Source organism: Tribolium castaneum, chromosome 3, assembly GCF_031307605.1.
Source record: "Tribolium castaneum strain GA2 chromosome 3, icTriCast1.1, whole genome shotgun sequence".
Lineage (NCBI taxonomy): Eukaryota > Metazoa > Arthropoda > Insecta > Coleoptera > Tenebrionidae > Tribolium > Tribolium castaneum.
Genome location: NC_087396.1, coordinates 23,111,107 through 23,126,280, shown reverse-complemented (window position 1 = coordinate 23,126,280; position 15,174 = coordinate 23,111,107). Strand labels below are relative to the sequence as shown.

Sequence of the window (15,174 nt, the reverse complement as noted above, 5' to 3'; positions counted from 1 at the left end):
TTAATTTAGGAACTCGACTGGTTGTTTCGCCTCGTCTTTGCGTGGCCTCGCATCCGCTTTGTCAATTCTCCCAATCAATTTCATGTTAACCAGCAGTCTGAAGGTGGAGTAGTAGACGATCTCCACCACGCTGATGAAGCTACAGCCCAGAAACAGGCTGTAGACGCCGCCGAACGAGGCTAAAACATTGTATTTTTTTTTTTTTGGGTATTTTATAAAGTTTTGAGGACCCACATAGCAAATAAATGGTCGAAGTGATGATGTCTTTGTACAAAATTGTTTGTTTTAAGCCTTGGAAGTAGACATAGAGGGCGATGCTGTTGCCGGTTACGTTTTGGTCCTCACTGTAACTACAGTTAAAGAAAGTTAAAATTTGAAGGGCTTATACGGACAAAAAGTCAGAAGTTGGGGCCGCTTCTTCACGACCTAGTGCAGCAGTGGATGAGAGGACGTTGTAGAATATGTCTTCACATTGCGATGGACAGTCGCAAGCTTTCGTTATGTTGACCAGAGTTGTGCCTAAAGTTAGAATTAAATTTATCTACTGTGGATTATGACCGATTTCCGGCACGAACGCGTTAAAAGGATTAGCTGTTATCGGATAATTTATTAAGTTATAAGCTGGAGATTAGAACAATACTTTGTTTTTTTGGAGTGGAAGTTTTTTAATACGAGCCCTAACAAGTAATTTGGGCGAAATTATCAACTGGTTCTATCCACAATTTGCAGTAAATACTACTGAAGCGGTTTTTTTATAATTTCAGTTAAAAAAATATATAAATAATAAATTTACCCACTTGAGCTTGGCAACAAACGTTTTTGCATATAATAGCATTTGATCTTCCCTTGACGAAATGCCAAAACTTTTTTTTAATTTATTGAATATCGCTAATTGCATTAATTTTGATTTTAAAAATTTTATTATTTTCATTATTATAATTTTCCCAGACCGACAGTGTAGATTTTAATTACTTGTGTCAATGATTCAAATTTAAAAAAAGTGTGTTTACGTAAAAAAAAACAAATTATTTTAATAAACTAAGCTGAATCGACCATTTTGGTCGCATCTGAGACGAAATCTCGTTCTGTGAGGAAGACCAGCCCTATAACCTGTTTCACTGTCGTCTTATTTGTCCCAGGAATGAGTAATTGACCAATAAAAATATAAAAATCACCTCCTACTTGTTTATCGGGTGCACAAAAAACTGCAAGACGATTGAAGCGTTTGGCATTGGATATCGGGGAGGGGATTGCACTCCCAACTGTAAAACGGACCAATCATAAGGCGATTAAAACTGAGCAAAAAACTGTTGCTTGATTATTTTGTAAATGTCGGCCACACTGGCTGGAATTTCGCTGTTTTCTAAGAAAATTTCCAGTTTTCTATAACACTTGGGATCAAAAATCGTGGATAAATTGTGATCGATTTATTTTTGATGAAAATTTATTCTCGCAATTAGTTCGTGTCCAAACTCAAACATTTCGCAAGTTTTTTTCAATTGTTTCGCAAGATTGTCTCACAAAACTCAAAAAAGTATCAAATTAGGTCAAAAATCTTTTTAGTTATTAACTTGAGCATTTGAAATTTATTAGTTAAAATAAGAAGCTGGGTGTTCCATTTAACTTTTTCAAGTTATTCAACTTTCTTATTTTTTTATGCTCTCAAGCTTCCAGTCATTCAATCTCATTGTTTCTTAGTGTTTCAATTACACAGTTTATTCTCGGTATTTCAGATTTTAGTTTCTTAATTTTTCATATTTCATATTCATTTCCTAAATTTTTCATTTTGTTGTTTCACTCTCTAATAATTTCAGTTTTACAATTTCTTAATGTTATTGCTTTGCCGTTCTATAGTTTTTTAATTTATCATTCTTTCAGTCACTTATACACTCCAGAAATTTAATCTTACTGTTTTTAATTTTTTTGTATACAAATTTTTATTTTTTTTAGCTTTTCAGTCCTTTATTATATTAGTTTTTTATTCAGAATGTCAATTTATTATTTATTTATTTATTTATTTATTTATTTATTTATTTATTTATTTATTTATTTATTTATTTAATTATTCATTTATTTATTTCAGAATGTTTCAATTTATTAGTGTTTCCTTTTTTCTGAAGATTTAGAAGCCCTTGCTAATGCAAATCATTATTTTAGTCAAACCATTTAGAACAATATTTAGGTTCAACAGTTAACTAACATCTTAATAGCTTTTTTGTGTAAGAGATAATTAAAAGTTTTTGGCAAAACGGTCTCTAGCCATAAGTTACAATATGAACGTATTTCTTCAACTGATACTTGTATTTTTTATTTTTCTAAACATTCATACGCCCACCTATGGCGTCGTCCAGACAGGGAATGCTCGTGAGGTTGCAGATCCTTTTCGCTACAAGAAAATACTTTAGTACGTGACCACTTGCCAAAATCCGACTGACTCGAGAAAGGGTAATAAAAAGGGACGCATCCGCATTTCGCGTACAGATACTTCTCTTCGCATTCAGTCAGGCAGTTCGTGTCCGAATAAAGTTTGAAATATCTGAGCTTAACCTCATCGGAGTAAGCGCACTGTCTTTGTTGAATGGAAAGCTGCCTGAAATCGGAACTGCAAACGATCTTACTTGCAGAGACTTGTAAATAGGACTGGCGGCCGGCTGAGACGATCTTATAGATCGATCCAGAGCCAGGATAATCCCAAGGACTGTGCACCATCACCTGAAGTCCCAATTAAACAGTCTCTAATACACGTTCGATCAGCGCTTACTTTTAATCCTGATGAATGGAGACTGGAGTATTGCACCGCCTGGATTTCCGGGTCCAGGTGCAGCTTCAAGCCGCCGTTGAAGCCGTTGAAGGGGGTGTAGATGGGGCGGCGGCGCGAGCTGCCAACAGAAGGCCCCTGCTCAGAAATTCGCGACATGCTGAAGGGAATTATCACTTTTTTCTCGATTTTTACAAACTCACTCGATATATTCGCGAATGTAATTAAACGAGCAGCAATTGCCGTCGGTGGTCAAAGTTTCCTGGAAAAGTTGCTCACAAGGTACCGTTTCAAACTCCCACTCGCATTTTAGGATCATGTCCTTGCAAGGCTGTGTTATTTTTTTCATTACGACACCAATGTCGTTGTAATTATTCTCGACCAAAACATTGTGCAAAACCAACAACTCGGACATGTTGTACACCTTGGTGTCAATTGCAACGAAAGCGAGGAGCTGGGGAAAAGCACGACGGACGGTCTCCACGTCTTCAGCTCGTATAGTCCTCAAAAAAAATTTTTGCGAAATGATTTCACGTGTTAAAAAAATTTAAATAAAAGTGTTTCAGAAAAAAAGATTAATTTTCTTAATTATTTTTGTGTTTTATTTACAACTTCTCGGTGAAGTCCTCCACCTGGTCGGCCATGATCCGGTTGATGTTGCAGATGGTGACCGCAGGGAAAGGCACCGCAGTGTTGGGCGCATACGCCGTCAGAATGGACGTCCTGGTGGGGTTGCTCGTGTAGCGACTCCAGAAGAGCACCGTCATGTACCCGGCTCCCCCAAGTCCCGTCAAAACCACAAAAACCCAAAAAACCCTTCACGAGCTCCCCCAGGTCCAAGAAACACCATTTGTACTCACTTCTCGTAGATGACGATGTCTCGCCGAACGGCATACTTGAGGCCGTGGATGCTGGTGTTCTCGGCAAAGTCTTTGAACGTCTCGTACACGATAGACGTAAAGTCTTTTCTATTTTTTCGTCCATCAATCATCGTCAGTTTGTTATTCTGCGGCGGTCTCCAACATTCTTTTCCAATAAATTTCCGCAATTTCCCGGTGTGGAAATTAGGAGCGGAAGTGGGTTCATATAAAATTTATGTTTGTGTGTTTACGCTGCGTATTTAATTGGAAAGCTGAATTATTGTAAACACGTCGACGGTTTTATTGAGCGGTAATAAAAGAGCGACCTGGAAGAGGGCTTTACGCAAGGAGGGATAAAGAGGGTTTTTTAATAATAAGAGCCGTAAAACTGACAAAACTTTTATTTTCCTTTTGTGCTATACATGGTAAGTTAACATTTTAACTTCATTTCCTCCGTTTTTTTTTTGGAGTGTCATAATGAAGACCGTTATAGCACTTTTTTTCAACTACTGGCAAATGGCAAAGATATTTACAACTTTTTTAACATTCCATACAAACAATACTGGCTAAAATAATGCTAATACAAACACCAATAAATTAAAACATGACATTCTGAATACAAAATCAATACACTAAGAAACTGAAAAGCGAAAAAAAAAGTAAAGACTGGTATACAAAAAATTAGCGAATTGAGCATTTTTAACAAAACAGATTTACTATGAGTTTAGGAAAAGCCCTTAAAAATTACGTGTTACCTAAAATCCGGTTTAAAATCGTGTTTTTCCCTCTTTCAAAAATTAATATTGGTATGCAACCAACATTGCAGAAGTAACATCTTGTAGACTATTACTGCTTTGTTGTGAGTAATTTCAGACAGGGCATATTTATACGTATGCTTCCCTTCACTGGGTAATTTTCAATTTTTTGCTTTCATTTTTGTGTTTTTGCAATAAATTAATTGGTGACTTTTGATCTTGACTGGTTTACGTTGGTGGTGTCTGTCATGAGTATTGTGAAAAATTCAAAATACGGGTGGTTTATTTCACACGAAACTTTAATAAAAAATGCATACAACAACATTAACTGCTCCCACACAAACTATCAGCTAAAATCTAACCTATTTAACATATACACACCCTACAAAACGGCCAAGAACCGAAAATTCAAACACAGAGAAACTAGCGATGAAAACACATTTGAAAGAGAGGTATTGCAATTAGACTAAAACTAGGACAATTTTTTACTCGAAATTAAAGGTACGTTGCGTGGAGGAATTATACTCCTTGTTTTATGGCGAAATTAAGCAAGTTTTCACCGGGCACGAGAGTGAGGTTAGGAACGACGAAGCTGTCAACACAGCGACTGAAATTTACGAAATTTCGGGGAAAAACCTAATTACTGATTTACACGGCTGTAACAACGAAGGCCCCACTATCAGAACCATCAATGACGCCCGGTTTCTATTCCCTGCTAACTGTACTTTCTACGCTAAAAATGTCACAGATATGGGTCAATATCTAGAGGAGAAAAAATACGATTTAATTCTTCTGGACCCCCCATGGTGGAACAAATACATTCGGCGGAAACGCAAACACTCCGAACACGCCTACGACATGATGTTTAACCACGACTTAAAGAACCTCCCCCTGGAAAACCACTTGAAACCCGATGGTTTAGTTGCAGTTTGGTGCACGAACTCCATGCAACATTTAACAGCACTGCGCGACGAGATTTTCCCCAAATGGGGTGTTAAATTCGTGTCGAAATGGTATTGGGTCAAAGTGACAAAATCGGGGGTTCCCATTTGTCAATTCTCGCAACCCCCACGTAAGCAACCCTTTGAACAAATCATTTTCGCAGCCGCTGATTCGCGCAGTTTGCCGAACCCACCCGATGGTAAACTAGTAGCAAGTGTTCCGAGTGCGCTGCACTCACACAAGCCCCCATTGTGTCGTTAGTTTGCCCAACTTTGGTCTATTTCGTCTAATTGCGAGTTTTAGAATTGTTGCAAGATTTTTTGCCCCCGGGTCCCAATTGTTTGGAAGTTTTCGCTCGTTATTTGCTTCCGGATTGGACGAGTTACGGGAGGGAGGTTTTGCGGTTACAGCATGAAAGTCTGTACGAGATAAGTGAGTAATAATTTATTTAATGATGTCCGTTTGTTATTTTTGACTGGGTGCGGTATCCGGTCGGGTTCATCGTTTGCCACCGCCAGAAATCGGCACCTGTAAGTGGGCACATAATCCAAAAAATATAAATAAAGTGATCACTTACACATCTCGTCTAGAGTGTGTTTTGACTTCCAACCCAGTTCCTTTTCGGCCAGTTCGGCGTTTGCGTACATTACTGAAATGTCACCTTCGCGTCTTTCGACGATTTTGTAAGGTACTACGGTGCCGGTGACTTTTTCGAACGTTTGGACAAGTTGTAGGACTGAAACGCCCTGGCCTGTACCCAAATTGTAGACCTAGAAAGTCAAAAAGTAAAAAAAAATACTGATAAGAGCTCGGCTTCGCCTCGCATACTCACCTTATAATTTTGGTGTGAACGTTTCAATAAATTAAGGGCTGCCACGTGTCCACTTGCCAAGTCCATGACATGGATGTAATCCCTAATTCCTTCAACACTGTTTAATTTTTTTGCGGCACTTTTTGAGTAAAGTCCGGAATTTAGGTCCCAAAAAATCGTTCAAAATACTTCACAAGGAATTTTTAATCACCGGAGAGCGTTTATAATCCAAGTATTTTATCAAGGATGTCTTTAAGACATTTTTTTTATTATATCGACGGTAAAAAATCAGGTATACTTTTTCTAACGCTATGTATATATTTTAGTAAAGAAATTTATTTGGACAAGATTTATCTATTGTGATAGTTTTTTTTATTAAATATCTCGTTCTCATTAAAAGATACAAAGATATAAAAATGAATAAACTTGTAAGGAACTCAGTTGTAGAAAATTAAAATTCCTGTAAAAATACAAGTTTATCTTCAACAATTACATTGTTTTTTATCTTCAACCGTACTCGCAGGATTTTGAAATTATTTTAACATTTCTGATGTTTTTGTTGAAACCAAAAATCCGGACTCTCATTCATAAATTACCTGTCCCATCGTCCGTGTTATAATCGCCGCCGAAAATGGTTAAAACCGGTAACCGTTTCATGGCCACTTGCGATATCAAGGGCATGATGTTGGCGAACGGTTTTATGGGGTCTTCCCCGATCAAGCCGGACGAATGCGCCCCCAAAGGATTGAAATATCGCAGTGCTATGATGTTCCATTTGCTGTTGGCATGTGTAATGTCTTGGAGCATTTCCTCGATGAAATATTTGGTTTTTCCGTAAACATTCGTGATATTGTGGCCAACTGAGTGCTGTTCGGTGATGGGGAGATAAGTGGGTTCGCCGTAAACCGTGCATGAACTGGAAAAGACTAGCTGGTAGATGTCGAATTGTTCCATGATCTCGAGCAGGTTGAGCATCCCGATGAGGTTGTTCTTGTAGTAGAGGAGCGGATATTCCATGGATTCGCCCACGGATTTGATGGCAGCGAAGTGGATAACGCAGTCGATTTTGTGCTAAATAAAATTTGTGCAAAAAATATTATTTGAATGATTAGGACCTACCTTTGCGAAGATGTTCCCAAGGGCATTTTTGTCCAGCAAGTCGCATTCGTAAAAGGTGATTTTTTTGCCAGTGATTGTTTCGACGCGTTTTAAAGCGACCGATCCGCCGTCAGGATCGTTGACACTGTTGACGAAATTGTCGACAACGATGACTTCGTAGCCCGCGTTTAAAAGCTCGACAATGCAGTGGCTGCCGATGTAACCGGCGCCCCCTGTCACAAAAACGGTCGATACGTCTGACATCCTGGAAGAAATTTTGAGGATTGATCAATTGATTGAGAAATTGAGGGAACCTTGGATGTGATCATCGCATCTGTAGCTACATCCTTGATGTGATTCACGCGGTTTTAGAGAGAAATTGTGCAAAAAACAAATGTTTGGAATTGAAATCGAAATACAAACGTTAATGAGCATTGCAAAGTTCATTAAAGCGTGCTTCAAGGTTGTGTGGAAGTGACAAGGAAAAAGGCCATTTCGTTAAAGTAACGCGAAGTTGTAGCTTTTTTCCCTAAATCTTTGAATTTCTTAAAAAATACCCTATTTTTTCAAAGGTAAAGAGCATTATTTTTTTTGTAATAAAAAAAATTATATTAAATCGGTAGATTTTACGAGAAATTTACAAAAGAGAAAAAATCCAAGTTGAACCAAAGCCAAAATAATTTGTGCTATAAAATTAGGAAATAATTTAGATGAAAATTTTTGTAGTGATTTGTGGAATTATTAGCCAAAAATCGTTTTTAGAAAAATTTATTTTTATTGCCACTTTAATTTGTGGCTAAAATATTTACAGACATTCTGAACAGTTTAAAAATTTCACGAAAGTTTCAAAAACCTTCCAGAATCCTTATTAAATTCATTAATAAATTGCAGACACAGATTTTTTATTTGTTAACTCTTGAACAGTTTTCATCCACATAACGGTGGATGAATGGATATCAACAATTTAATAAATGACTTCATTATCGGTCAAAGAAAATTCATTAACTCATTACTTGCACAATAATTATGACCTCATCTATTGAATATGTGGGGCGAATAATTCGTATTGTTATATTTCTGATAAAGCTTGTGGAATGTCAGTTCATGCAACTTATACAAAATTAAGAAAAAATCTTCAATAACAGCAAAACTTCTTCAGCTATTAGTAATTCATTGCATAAAGCGCTATCACAAATAGACACGTAATAAAACAAAACATTAAATATGTATGAAAGAGCCTTGACTTAAATCACTCACAAGCGCAAACTTTTTCATTTCTTATACAAACCTGCAGCCGCCAACACAACCCAGCAAAATTTTCGTCCTTCCAGTCAAAAAAGCGTCAGTTTTCACTCAAAATCACACACAAACTACGTACGTGCTTAACACAGGTAGTATACAGTTATATTGGTCGTTCACCTTAGTCACAAAAAGCAACAGTTAGGAGCATCATTTCTTTCAAACTTTCGGCACATCCATCATAAAAACAAAGTCAGTACAGACAACGGTGAGGATTCAAACAAAAAACCTTGAACTTATAAGACCTGTCAAGGTCGTCTAGATGAATGGAGGCTTTTACTAAAGTCCACGTAGCGTCTCAATTTCAAAAGTGAAGTGGGGTTGACTATAAATAGGATGTCACACATGGTGTGTTTGTCTAGTGAGATTTTTTATTCAACTAAAGATGTACAAAAAATAACTAAATTAAATCCTTCAAGCCGGGCCTGTATGAGGGTCTCTTGAACCCTGGCGACGGCCTCCGATCAGACTGCTGGAAACGGTTAAACCGATTTCCTTGCCGGTTATTCATAACTGGCGGTTTCTGGATTTCGGAACACAAGTGTTGGTCCAGAGTCTGGAAAAATAAATTATTTTGGGCTAAGCCAAACCGAAAATTTTACTTCATTAGTGATGTGTCCCTCCTTCTCGAACAGTTTTTCCAACCGGTTGAACTCTGCCGATATTTCGGGATTATCAGCCTCCAAAACCTTGGCTTTGATCGCCTCTAACACATCCCGATTGAACGTGTGTGCAACTTCGCCAGGCCTATCGTCAGAAATTACAGATTTTAAAATTGTGATAACGTCGTCTAATCGGCCGATTTCGCTCAAGGCACGGGCCTGTGAAAACAGTCAAAAAATCAAGGCACAAAAAATTGGAAACAAACTTTAATATTCCGGATTGTGACATAATTGGGGTTTCGAACGTTTGAGATTATTTCTAAGGCGGCTTCGGGCATGCCCTGATTGAGGGCCAAACCGGCGCAAAATGTGGTCGCCCGACGCATGGGGAAATGCCCCGCTCCCCGCAACTCGTTCCAGAATTTTAAGGCATACTCCACACTCTCCTTCGAGTTCTGCAAGGCATTTTTTTATTTTATTTTATTTTCGCCTCCTAGTTTTAATCCTAATTACCATTTTGTAACACGCTGCCATTACCAAAACCACTGAATTTCGGGGATATTTAGTCCCTTCTAACTGTCGGCCTTTGATTACTTCAAACGTGTCCAAAATCTCTTGATACTTTCCATTTTCATACAGCAAGTCCAAAAGGATTTGGTACGTGATCAGCTGGTCAAAAATACCGTCGAACTCCGGCGCCTTGAAACACTCAAGCGCCAAATCGGCCTTATTATGAGTATAAAACATGCGCATTATGACCGGTCCAAAGACAAAATTCCCAAACCTCAACTCCTTATTTTGCGAATTAAACTTTTTCGTCATTTTGACCACCAACTCAACATCGGCGTCACTCTCAGCCATATAAACCATATTCTTCAAGTCCTCCGTAAAAATCATGTTTTGGGAGTCTTCCGACGAGTACGTGGTCATTTTCTCGCGAAACTTCCCAGCTATATTTTCCATCTGTTGGTGGATTTGTTTGCTCTGTTCGGCAAACCCATCGAGACCCAGCGTTGCTTTCGCATACAAAAACCTCGTGTCTGAAACTACCAGTTAAGAAGGGGGGTTACGTGGGGCCCAGCTTACTCAAAACAGACGACAATGGGGGTGCCAACTTTAAAACGTCGCGCTTCAAGGGGGTGCACAAGCTGCGCAAAGCGCACCGTAAAGTTTGAGACATTTTTTGCCTTGAATGGTAAACGTGATAAGGGCGACCTAACCCCAAAAAACTAACGCCGGTTATGTAATATCACACGAGGACTTCAATAGGTCAATTTCAAAATTTAAAATCTCACTACGTCCCGGTCAATTAGACAAACACTAAATTATCGTAGTTTTTTTCATATAATTTGTTTTTTGGATAAGTGGGAACTTGAATGGTGGCAGGGTGGCCACCACGAAAATTGCTATCAATAATACGGCTTTGTGCCAGTTATTGTAAAACAATCGGCGCGCCTTATTACCATCAGTCGGGGGGGCACATTTGCCCCAATTGTGCCCCAATTTTGTAATTTTCCCTTCAAGTAATAAAAAATCCATTGTTTTTTTTAGTGTTTTATTTTTGCGCGGTTGGCGTGTTGTTACTTTACATGCGCAGCGGAAGTGCTCAACTCGGCCATTTTGCGTAGAAGTTTGCAGGTGAGTTTTTTATTCAAAATAATTACACTTTTTGCTTAATTATTCAAAACAAGTCTCTCGATTGCTTCATTCAAACGTTGCGTTGTCGATAATTCCGTAAATAATGTCCCTTTCGATTTAAAATCGTTACATCAAGTTGTCTCTTGTCACTGGTGATTACCTAATCAATGTCAGTTTAAATCTTTGAACCCACGAAAAATCGCCAATTTGGGACGAAGCAGTGATTACGCGACTTTGCAGACGATGGCAGGGCGACTCTTGTGTATGAGGGCTTTGCCCGTGCAGAAGACACTCGGGAGGGCCTCCATGAGTGACATGCGATCCATTATTGGAAACAGGGAAATCGTTGGCTTTGGGTTCAACGGACAGCCGAATTACGCCGACCGCGTGGATTTCCCCTTGCCTGCCATCAGATGGAAGGAAAACACCCCCGATATTCAAGTAACAGGGTTAAACATTTTCTCATTCTTGTATTAACAAATTCGGTCCCAGGCCTTGCGCGAGAAGGAAAAGGGCGATTGGCGCAAGTTGACCATCGAGGAGAAAAAGGCCCTTTACAGGGCGTCCTTCTGCCAGACCTTTGCTGAGATGAAGGCACCAACAGGCGAATGGAAATCTATTGTCGGGATCTCGTTCGTGTTGGTGGCCATAGCGTTGTGGGGCTTCTACGGAATGAAAACCTTCGGTAAGGAGCAGGATTTGATTAGGTTGGTGCTAAGTAAGGTTTGCAGTGTACGCTCCTCTGCCTGAGAGTTTCAATGAAGAAAACAGGAGAGCTCAGCTCAGGCGTATCATCGATTTGCAGATTAACCCAGTCCAGGGACTTTCGTCCAAATGGGATTACGAAAAGGATGATTGGAAGAAATAAGTTAACTTAAATTTAAAATAATTTGAATGGGTTTTTTGTGACAGCCTAAGAATTCATTCATTTGTATTATAGTAAATTTAGCCCCGAAATTATTACATGGTGTAATAAAACTGTTCTTTTTATTATTTTTGTTTTTTTGTTAAAATTCATTACTTAGAAAATTCTACGGTTCACTTTACGTATTGTACGTAATTTTTGCCAATTAAAAAATTCATAACTTAAAAACTATTGAGAATTTGATGATTTTCTTGATGCCAATCGATTCCCCGGATCATTTTACATGACCAAGATTAAAATGGTGCCACATTTTTGAATAGTTTAGACGTAATTGAGAAAATAAAATTTTTTTGAAAATGGTCAACTGAGTGGTGTTGGCAGCAGTGTCGCTGCAGTGTTGGCAACGCCTTGTTTTGACGTGCCCGACCTTGATGGCGACTAGATAGAGGTTGTGTTCTCAGTGCTGTGTTCTTTGTAATTTTAGTCCATAGTTCCTTCTATATTTAGCTTAATAACATTTCATACTCTTGAGACGGGGGTGAGTAACGAATTGGCGACGTTGCCAAGCCGCTGGCCCACATAAAGACCGCAAACTTATCCTGTTTACATTGTCTCCGAGATCCTTATCTCAGTTTGGAAAAACACAATTTAAGCTACACAACGCTTTTAGATGGCTGCTGTGGGCGATTTGTGGGTGTCCTGGTTCAGTTGTTGCGTGCAGCAGCCCCAAAAACGGCGCATTCGAATCGACAGGTAACCCGCAACTGTGGCCAATTTTCCGTGAAAATGACTTTTCCAGATCAATGATTGGCTCCCCGACCAATTTCCAGCACACAGGCCACATCGGGAGCCGCGACGTGGAAATGCCCGGGGACCAGCTCGTGGCCCTCCAGAACCAAATGAAGAGCAAAGGCGGCTATGAGACAACGTACAAGGTGATTCAACATTTTTGCCAATGTGCGCTAATGAATGATTTTTTGCAGGACGTAAACTGGTGCCAATGATTTTGTTATTATTTATTGTGTGCAAGTGCGACTGTTTTATTTAAAGTATTAGGTCAAATGTGTGTAAATACGTGTATGTAAATAGGACTTCAGGTGGCAATATTTGTATGTATCGGAAACCGCATTTATTTGTATCATTGCCTTAGATAACGCACTCTAGGAATTTTCCATTTTATCATGTTGGTTGTTATCATTTTACAAATGGTGCTCTTGTTATCAGTTTTTTATTGATTTTTCGTAGCTAGTTGAGCCGTGCCAAAAATCTGACTAAGTTAGGTATTTTTTTAATTGAAACCAAAATTGATTGTGATTTTTTATTATACTACTGCGAGCAATAATTGCCTTTTAACCTCTTGCTGGAAATGACGTTTCCAACTCGCCTTAACGAATTGAAATATTTTTGCACAAACCTGTTAAAGCACAAGTATTATTCTTGATACTGTTATTGTACTTACTAGTGTAAATTTGTATCCGTGAATAAATTATTATTAGTTGAGTTTGCGTTTTTTTTAATATCCATATTAAACCACCCTCTCAACAATGGAATAAATGAATTATTGTAAAGCTCTTTTAATTAACTATCATTTTAAAAAGGATCATTGTTCTCCGAATCATAGTTTACGAGAAAATTTTAAATGAAAGAAAAAATAGGTGAAATATAAAAAAATTCATAACTAAAAAACTATCTGGAATTTGGTTATTTTCTCGATGCCACTCAATTCCCCTGATCATTTTACATAGGTTTACATCAAAATAATTCCACTTTTTCCAATAGTTTTGCAGTTTTTGTGTAAATTTTGGATCCGTGAATAAATTACACGAAATGTCGATAATAAAGGGAGCACACCTACCGGCTCCCAACTGTGGGAATAAATAACACAATTCGATTTTTACATTATTGTACTGTAAATTAAGCCCAAAAAACGGTATTTTTTTTCGAAAATTGTATAATTTAGTGCCGTTTTTGGGCTCAGCAGGGCGAAAAATGGGCCCGGTCTAGTGAATTTGCTTTCGCCGTGTTGGCTGCGGGTCAGTAAATGACGTAAAAATGGCATACAACAACAAAAACATGCAATCCAGCGATGTTTTGAATTATTATTTAACCATGAACATCAACAACATTTGCCGAATCTGCCTGGAACGCAACCCCAAACTGATGCCGATTTTCGACCCCATCAAGCCCCCGCACTTCTCCATCCTGATCATGGCGTGCGCTTCCGTTCAGGTAAGCCCCAAAGCGCCTTAAACCGCCCCCAAAGCCCCAGTTCCAGGTGCTCGAAGACGACGGTCTCCCGCCCTACATCTGCCAGAAATGCATTTCCAAACTAAACATTGCATTCCAATTCAAGACTCAGTGCGAATCTTCGGACGCCAAACTGCGGCAATGCTTCCAGAACTTCCACAATTTGCCCTCAGCGCCCGACTTGACCGGCTTCATCGACGTGAAAAAAGACGAACAGTTGGTCACCTTCCCCGAAAGCGCCAACAACAACACAAATCAATTGGAACAAGTCCAAGTCAGTGACAGCATCCAGGACACAGCGAACTTAGCGGAAAACATTGAACAACCCCAACTGCAACCCCTGCAAAACGTGAACATCGAACCCACGACTTCGCTCCACGACCTCGACAAAAACACCCTGACTGAGCTCAAAATCGAGTTCACCGATTTGAAGCACCAGGACATTGACTTGAAGGTGGAGGATTTGATTGGGTTGAACCAGCCATCCAAAGCGGCCAAAAAAGCCACCAAACAACACCAGTGCGACACTTGTGGCAAGGTTTTCCGCACGAAACCTGGCCTAATCCACCACATTCGCATCCACACGGGGGAGCGGCCCTACGTGTGCCATTTGTGCGATAAGCGGTTTATCAACGGGGGGCACCTGCACACGCACATGCGGACCCACACGGGGGAGAAGAACCACATCTGCGCCGCCTGCACCAAAGCCTTCGCCACTGCCCAACAACTCACAAAACACACCATCGCCATACACACGTCGGAGCGGCCCTACGGGTGCACCTACTGCCCTAAGAGGTTCGCCAGTTCGAGTAATCTGAACACGCATACGAAGATCCACACTGGGGAGAAGAACTATCGGTGCGATCAGTGCGGGAAGGCGTTTTCGACCAAGGGACAGTTGTACCAACACATGCTGGTGCATACGGGCGAAAAGGCCTTCCTGTGCGAGTATTGCAATAAGAGGTTCTCGCAGAAGGCGCATCTGATTAGGCATCTGAAGACGCATAAGAACCAATGATCTGGTGGGAAGATTGCTTGAGGTTCGTAAAGAAATTCGACTGATTTTTATAAAATCTTTTCGATTCATGTTTATATTAAACAAAACAATCATGACGAAGGTGATAGAAAAGTATTAATCAAATGGTATATTTATGCGTGATATTTTTGCGCCATTGATTGTCACGAAAAACGAATCATTTATGTCGCTTTCAACATCACAAGTATTTACGGCAAATGATGTAATCATAGCGTAAGCATGTACAATAATTTTGAAGAATAACGATTCTTACAAGACAACGG

At 39.4% G+C, this 15,174-nt stretch overlaps 7 protein-coding genes across 12 annotated transcripts; 4 read left to right on the top strand and 3 right to left on the bottom strand.

Moving 5' to 3' along the window:
• LOC103313553 (sodium channel protein Nach-like) lies at positions 1–3,800 on the bottom strand. The gene is made up of 9 exons (XM_008197069.3): positions 3,619–3,800; positions 3,368–3,574; positions 2,962–3,261; positions 2,762–2,918; positions 2,436–2,712; positions 2,336–2,386; positions 393–519; positions 235–344; positions 1–179 (listed from the first exon to the last, which is right to left on the bottom strand). The coding sequence occupies exons 1-9, from the start codon at positions 3,747–3,749 to the stop codon at positions 1–3; spliced, it is 1,539 nt and encodes a 512-aa protein (XP_008195291.2). The 5' UTR covers positions 3,750–3,800.
• A 667-nt stretch (positions 3,801–4,467) lies between these two features.
• On the top strand, positions 4,468–5,893 carry Mettl4 (Methyltransferase like 4). Its single transcript, XM_008197040.3, has 3 exons — positions 4,468–4,825; positions 4,875–5,571; positions 5,619–5,893. Exons 1-3 carry the CDS (start codon positions 4,622–4,624, stop codon positions 5,753–5,755), a joined length of 1,038 nt encoding a protein of 345 aa, XP_008195262.1. The 5' UTR covers positions 4,468–4,621; the 3' UTR covers positions 5,756–5,893.
• LOC655213 (UDP-glucose 4-epimerase) lies at positions 5,745–8,779 on the bottom strand. 3 transcript variants are annotated; one of them, XM_064355769.1, is made up of 6 exons: positions 8,644–8,779; positions 7,246–7,489; positions 6,723–7,197; positions 6,148–6,236; positions 5,893–6,085; positions 5,745–5,843 (listed from the first exon to the last, which is right to left on the bottom strand). In XM_064355769.1, exons 2-6 carry the CDS (start codon positions 7,486–7,488, stop codon positions 5,764–5,766), a joined length of 1,080 nt encoding a protein of 359 aa, XP_064211839.1. In that variant the 5' UTR covers position 7,489; positions 8,644–8,779; the 3' UTR covers positions 5,745–5,763. The 3 variants fall into 3 exon arrangements, with proteins under 3 accessions (XP_064211839.1, XP_966822.1, XP_008195261.1); XM_961729.5 differs by having other exon boundaries at positions 8,513–8,723; XM_008197039.3 differs by lacking the exon at positions 8,644–8,779 and adding an exon at positions 7,539–7,658.
• A 95-nt stretch (positions 8,780–8,874) lies between these two features.
• Positions 8,875–10,511, bottom strand: LOC655289 (pentatricopeptide repeat-containing protein 2, mitochondrial). Its single transcript, XM_961818.4, has 5 exons — positions 10,212–10,511; positions 9,639–10,165; positions 9,392–9,580; positions 9,126–9,344; positions 8,875–9,079 (listed from the first exon to the last, which is right to left on the bottom strand). The coding sequence occupies exons 1-5, from the start codon at positions 10,303–10,305 to the stop codon at positions 8,924–8,926; spliced, it is 1,185 nt and encodes a 394-aa protein (XP_966911.1). The 5' UTR covers positions 10,306–10,511; the 3' UTR covers positions 8,875–8,923.
• A 213-nt stretch (positions 10,512–10,724) lies between these two features.
• Positions 10,725–11,859, top strand: Cox4 (cytochrome c oxidase subunit IV). 2 transcript variants are annotated; one of them, NM_001170614.1, is made up of 4 exons: positions 10,725–10,763; positions 11,004–11,204; positions 11,256–11,448; positions 11,495–11,859. In NM_001170614.1, the coding sequence occupies exons 2-4, from the start codon at positions 11,007–11,009 to the stop codon at positions 11,629–11,631; spliced, it is 528 nt and encodes a 175-aa protein (NP_001164085.1). In that variant the 5' UTR covers positions 10,725–10,763; positions 11,004–11,006; the 3' UTR covers positions 11,632–11,859. The 2 variants fall into 2 exon arrangements, with proteins under 2 accessions (NP_001164085.1, XP_008195258.1); XM_008197036.3 differs by having other exon boundaries at positions 10,737–10,763; positions 10,938–11,204; positions 11,495–11,756.
• A 146-nt stretch (positions 11,860–12,005) lies between these two features.
• Positions 12,006–13,128, top strand: Spec2. Of its 3 annotated transcripts, none has more exons than XM_008197043.3 (4): positions 12,006–12,166; positions 12,299–12,381; positions 12,428–12,556; positions 12,612–13,128. In XM_008197043.3, the coding sequence occupies exons 2-4, from the start codon at positions 12,299–12,301 to the stop codon at positions 12,616–12,618; spliced, it is 219 nt and encodes a 72-aa protein (XP_008195265.1). In that variant the 5' UTR covers positions 12,006–12,166; the 3' UTR covers positions 12,619–13,128. The 3 variants fall into 3 exon arrangements, with proteins under 3 accessions (XP_008195265.1, XP_975791.1, XP_008195264.1); XM_970698.4 differs by having other exon boundaries at positions 12,428–12,563; XM_008197042.3 differs by having other exon boundaries at positions 12,018–12,076; positions 12,428–12,563.
• A 441-nt stretch (positions 13,129–13,569) lies between these two features.
• TC009514 (zinc finger protein TC009514) lies at positions 13,570–15,171 on the top strand. Its single transcript, NM_001321101.1, has 2 exons — positions 13,570–13,857; positions 13,904–15,171. Exons 1-2 carry the CDS (start codon positions 13,681–13,683, stop codon positions 14,891–14,893), a joined length of 1,167 nt encoding a protein of 388 aa, NP_001308030.1. The 5' UTR covers positions 13,570–13,680; the 3' UTR covers positions 14,894–15,171.
• Positions 15,172–15,174: the final 3 nt, after the last annotated feature.

Coding starts and splice junctions, on each gene's coding strand:
- LOC103313553 (XM_008197069.3), bottom strand. CDS start 3,749: ATGATTGATGGACGAAAAAATAGAAAAGACTTTACGTCTATCGTGTAC. Junction 2,713..2,761: donor TCCATTCATCAGGATTAAAA/GTAAGCGCTGAT, acceptor TTGGGACTTCAG/GTGATGGTGCACAGTCCTTG. Junction 345..392: donor GCCCCAACTTCTGACTTTTT/GTCCGTATAAGC, acceptor CTGTAGTTACAG/TGAGGACCAAAACGTAACCG.
- Mettl4 (XM_008197040.3), top strand. CDS start 4,622: ATGAGTATTGTGAAAAATTCAAAATACGGGTGGTTTATTTCACACGAA. Junction 4,826..4,874: donor AAAACACATTTGAAAGAGAG/GTATTGCAATTA, acceptor TCGAAATTAAAG/GTACGTTGCGTGGAGGAATT. Junction 5,572..5,618: donor ACACAAGCCCCCATTGTGTC/GTTAGTTTGCCC, acceptor TGCGAGTTTTAG/AATTGTTGCAAGATTTTTTG.
- LOC655213 (XM_064355769.1), bottom strand. CDS start 7,488: ATGTCAGACGTATCGACCGTTTTTGTGACAGGGGGCGCCGGTTACATC. Junction 6,237..6,722: donor TAACACGGACGATGGGACAG/GTAATTTATGAA, acceptor ACAGTGTTGAAG/GAATTAGGGATTACATCCAT. Junction 5,844..5,892: donor ACACACTCTAGACGAGATGT/GTAAGTGATCAC, acceptor GCCCACTTACAG/GTGCCGATTTCTGGCGGTGG.
- LOC655289 (XM_961818.4), bottom strand. CDS start 10,305: ATGTCTCAAACTTTACGGTGCGCTTTGCGCAGCTTGTGCACCCCCTTG. Junction 10,166..10,211: donor CCCATTGTCGTCTGTTTTGA/GTAAGCTGGGCC, acceptor TGGTAGTTTCAG/ACACGAGGTTTTTGTATGCG. Junction 9,345..9,391: donor TCACAATCCGGAATATTAAA/GTTTGTTTCCAA, acceptor CTGTTTTCACAG/GCCCGTGCCTTGAGCGAAAT.
- Cox4 (NM_001170614.1), top strand. CDS start 11,007: ATGGCAGGGCGACTCTTGTGTATGAGGGCTTTGCCCGTGCAGAAGACA. Junction 11,205..11,255: donor AAAACACCCCCGATATTCAA/GTAACAGGGTTA, acceptor ATTCGGTCCCAG/GCCTTGCGCGAGAAGGAAAA. Junction 11,449..11,494: donor CTACGGAATGAAAACCTTCG/GTAAGGAGCAGG, acceptor TAAGGTTTGCAG/TGTACGCTCCTCTGCCTGAG.
- Spec2 (XM_970698.4), top strand. CDS start 12,299: ATGGCTGCTGTGGGCGATTTGTGGGTGTCCTGGTTCAGTTGTTGCGTG. Junction 12,382..12,427: donor CGGCGCATTCGAATCGACAG/GTAACCCGCAAC, acceptor TGACTTTTCCAG/ATCAATGATTGGCTCCCCGA. Junction 12,564..12,611: donor GCTATGAGACAACGTACAAG/GTGATTCAACAT, acceptor GATTTTTTGCAG/GACGTAAACTGGTGCCAATG.
- TC009514 (NM_001321101.1), top strand. CDS start 13,681: ATGGCATACAACAACAAAAACATGCAATCCAGCGATGTTTTGAATTAT. Junction 13,858..13,903: donor TGGCGTGCGCTTCCGTTCAG/GTAAGCCCCAAA, acceptor CCCCAGTTCCAG/GTGCTCGAAGACGACGGTCT.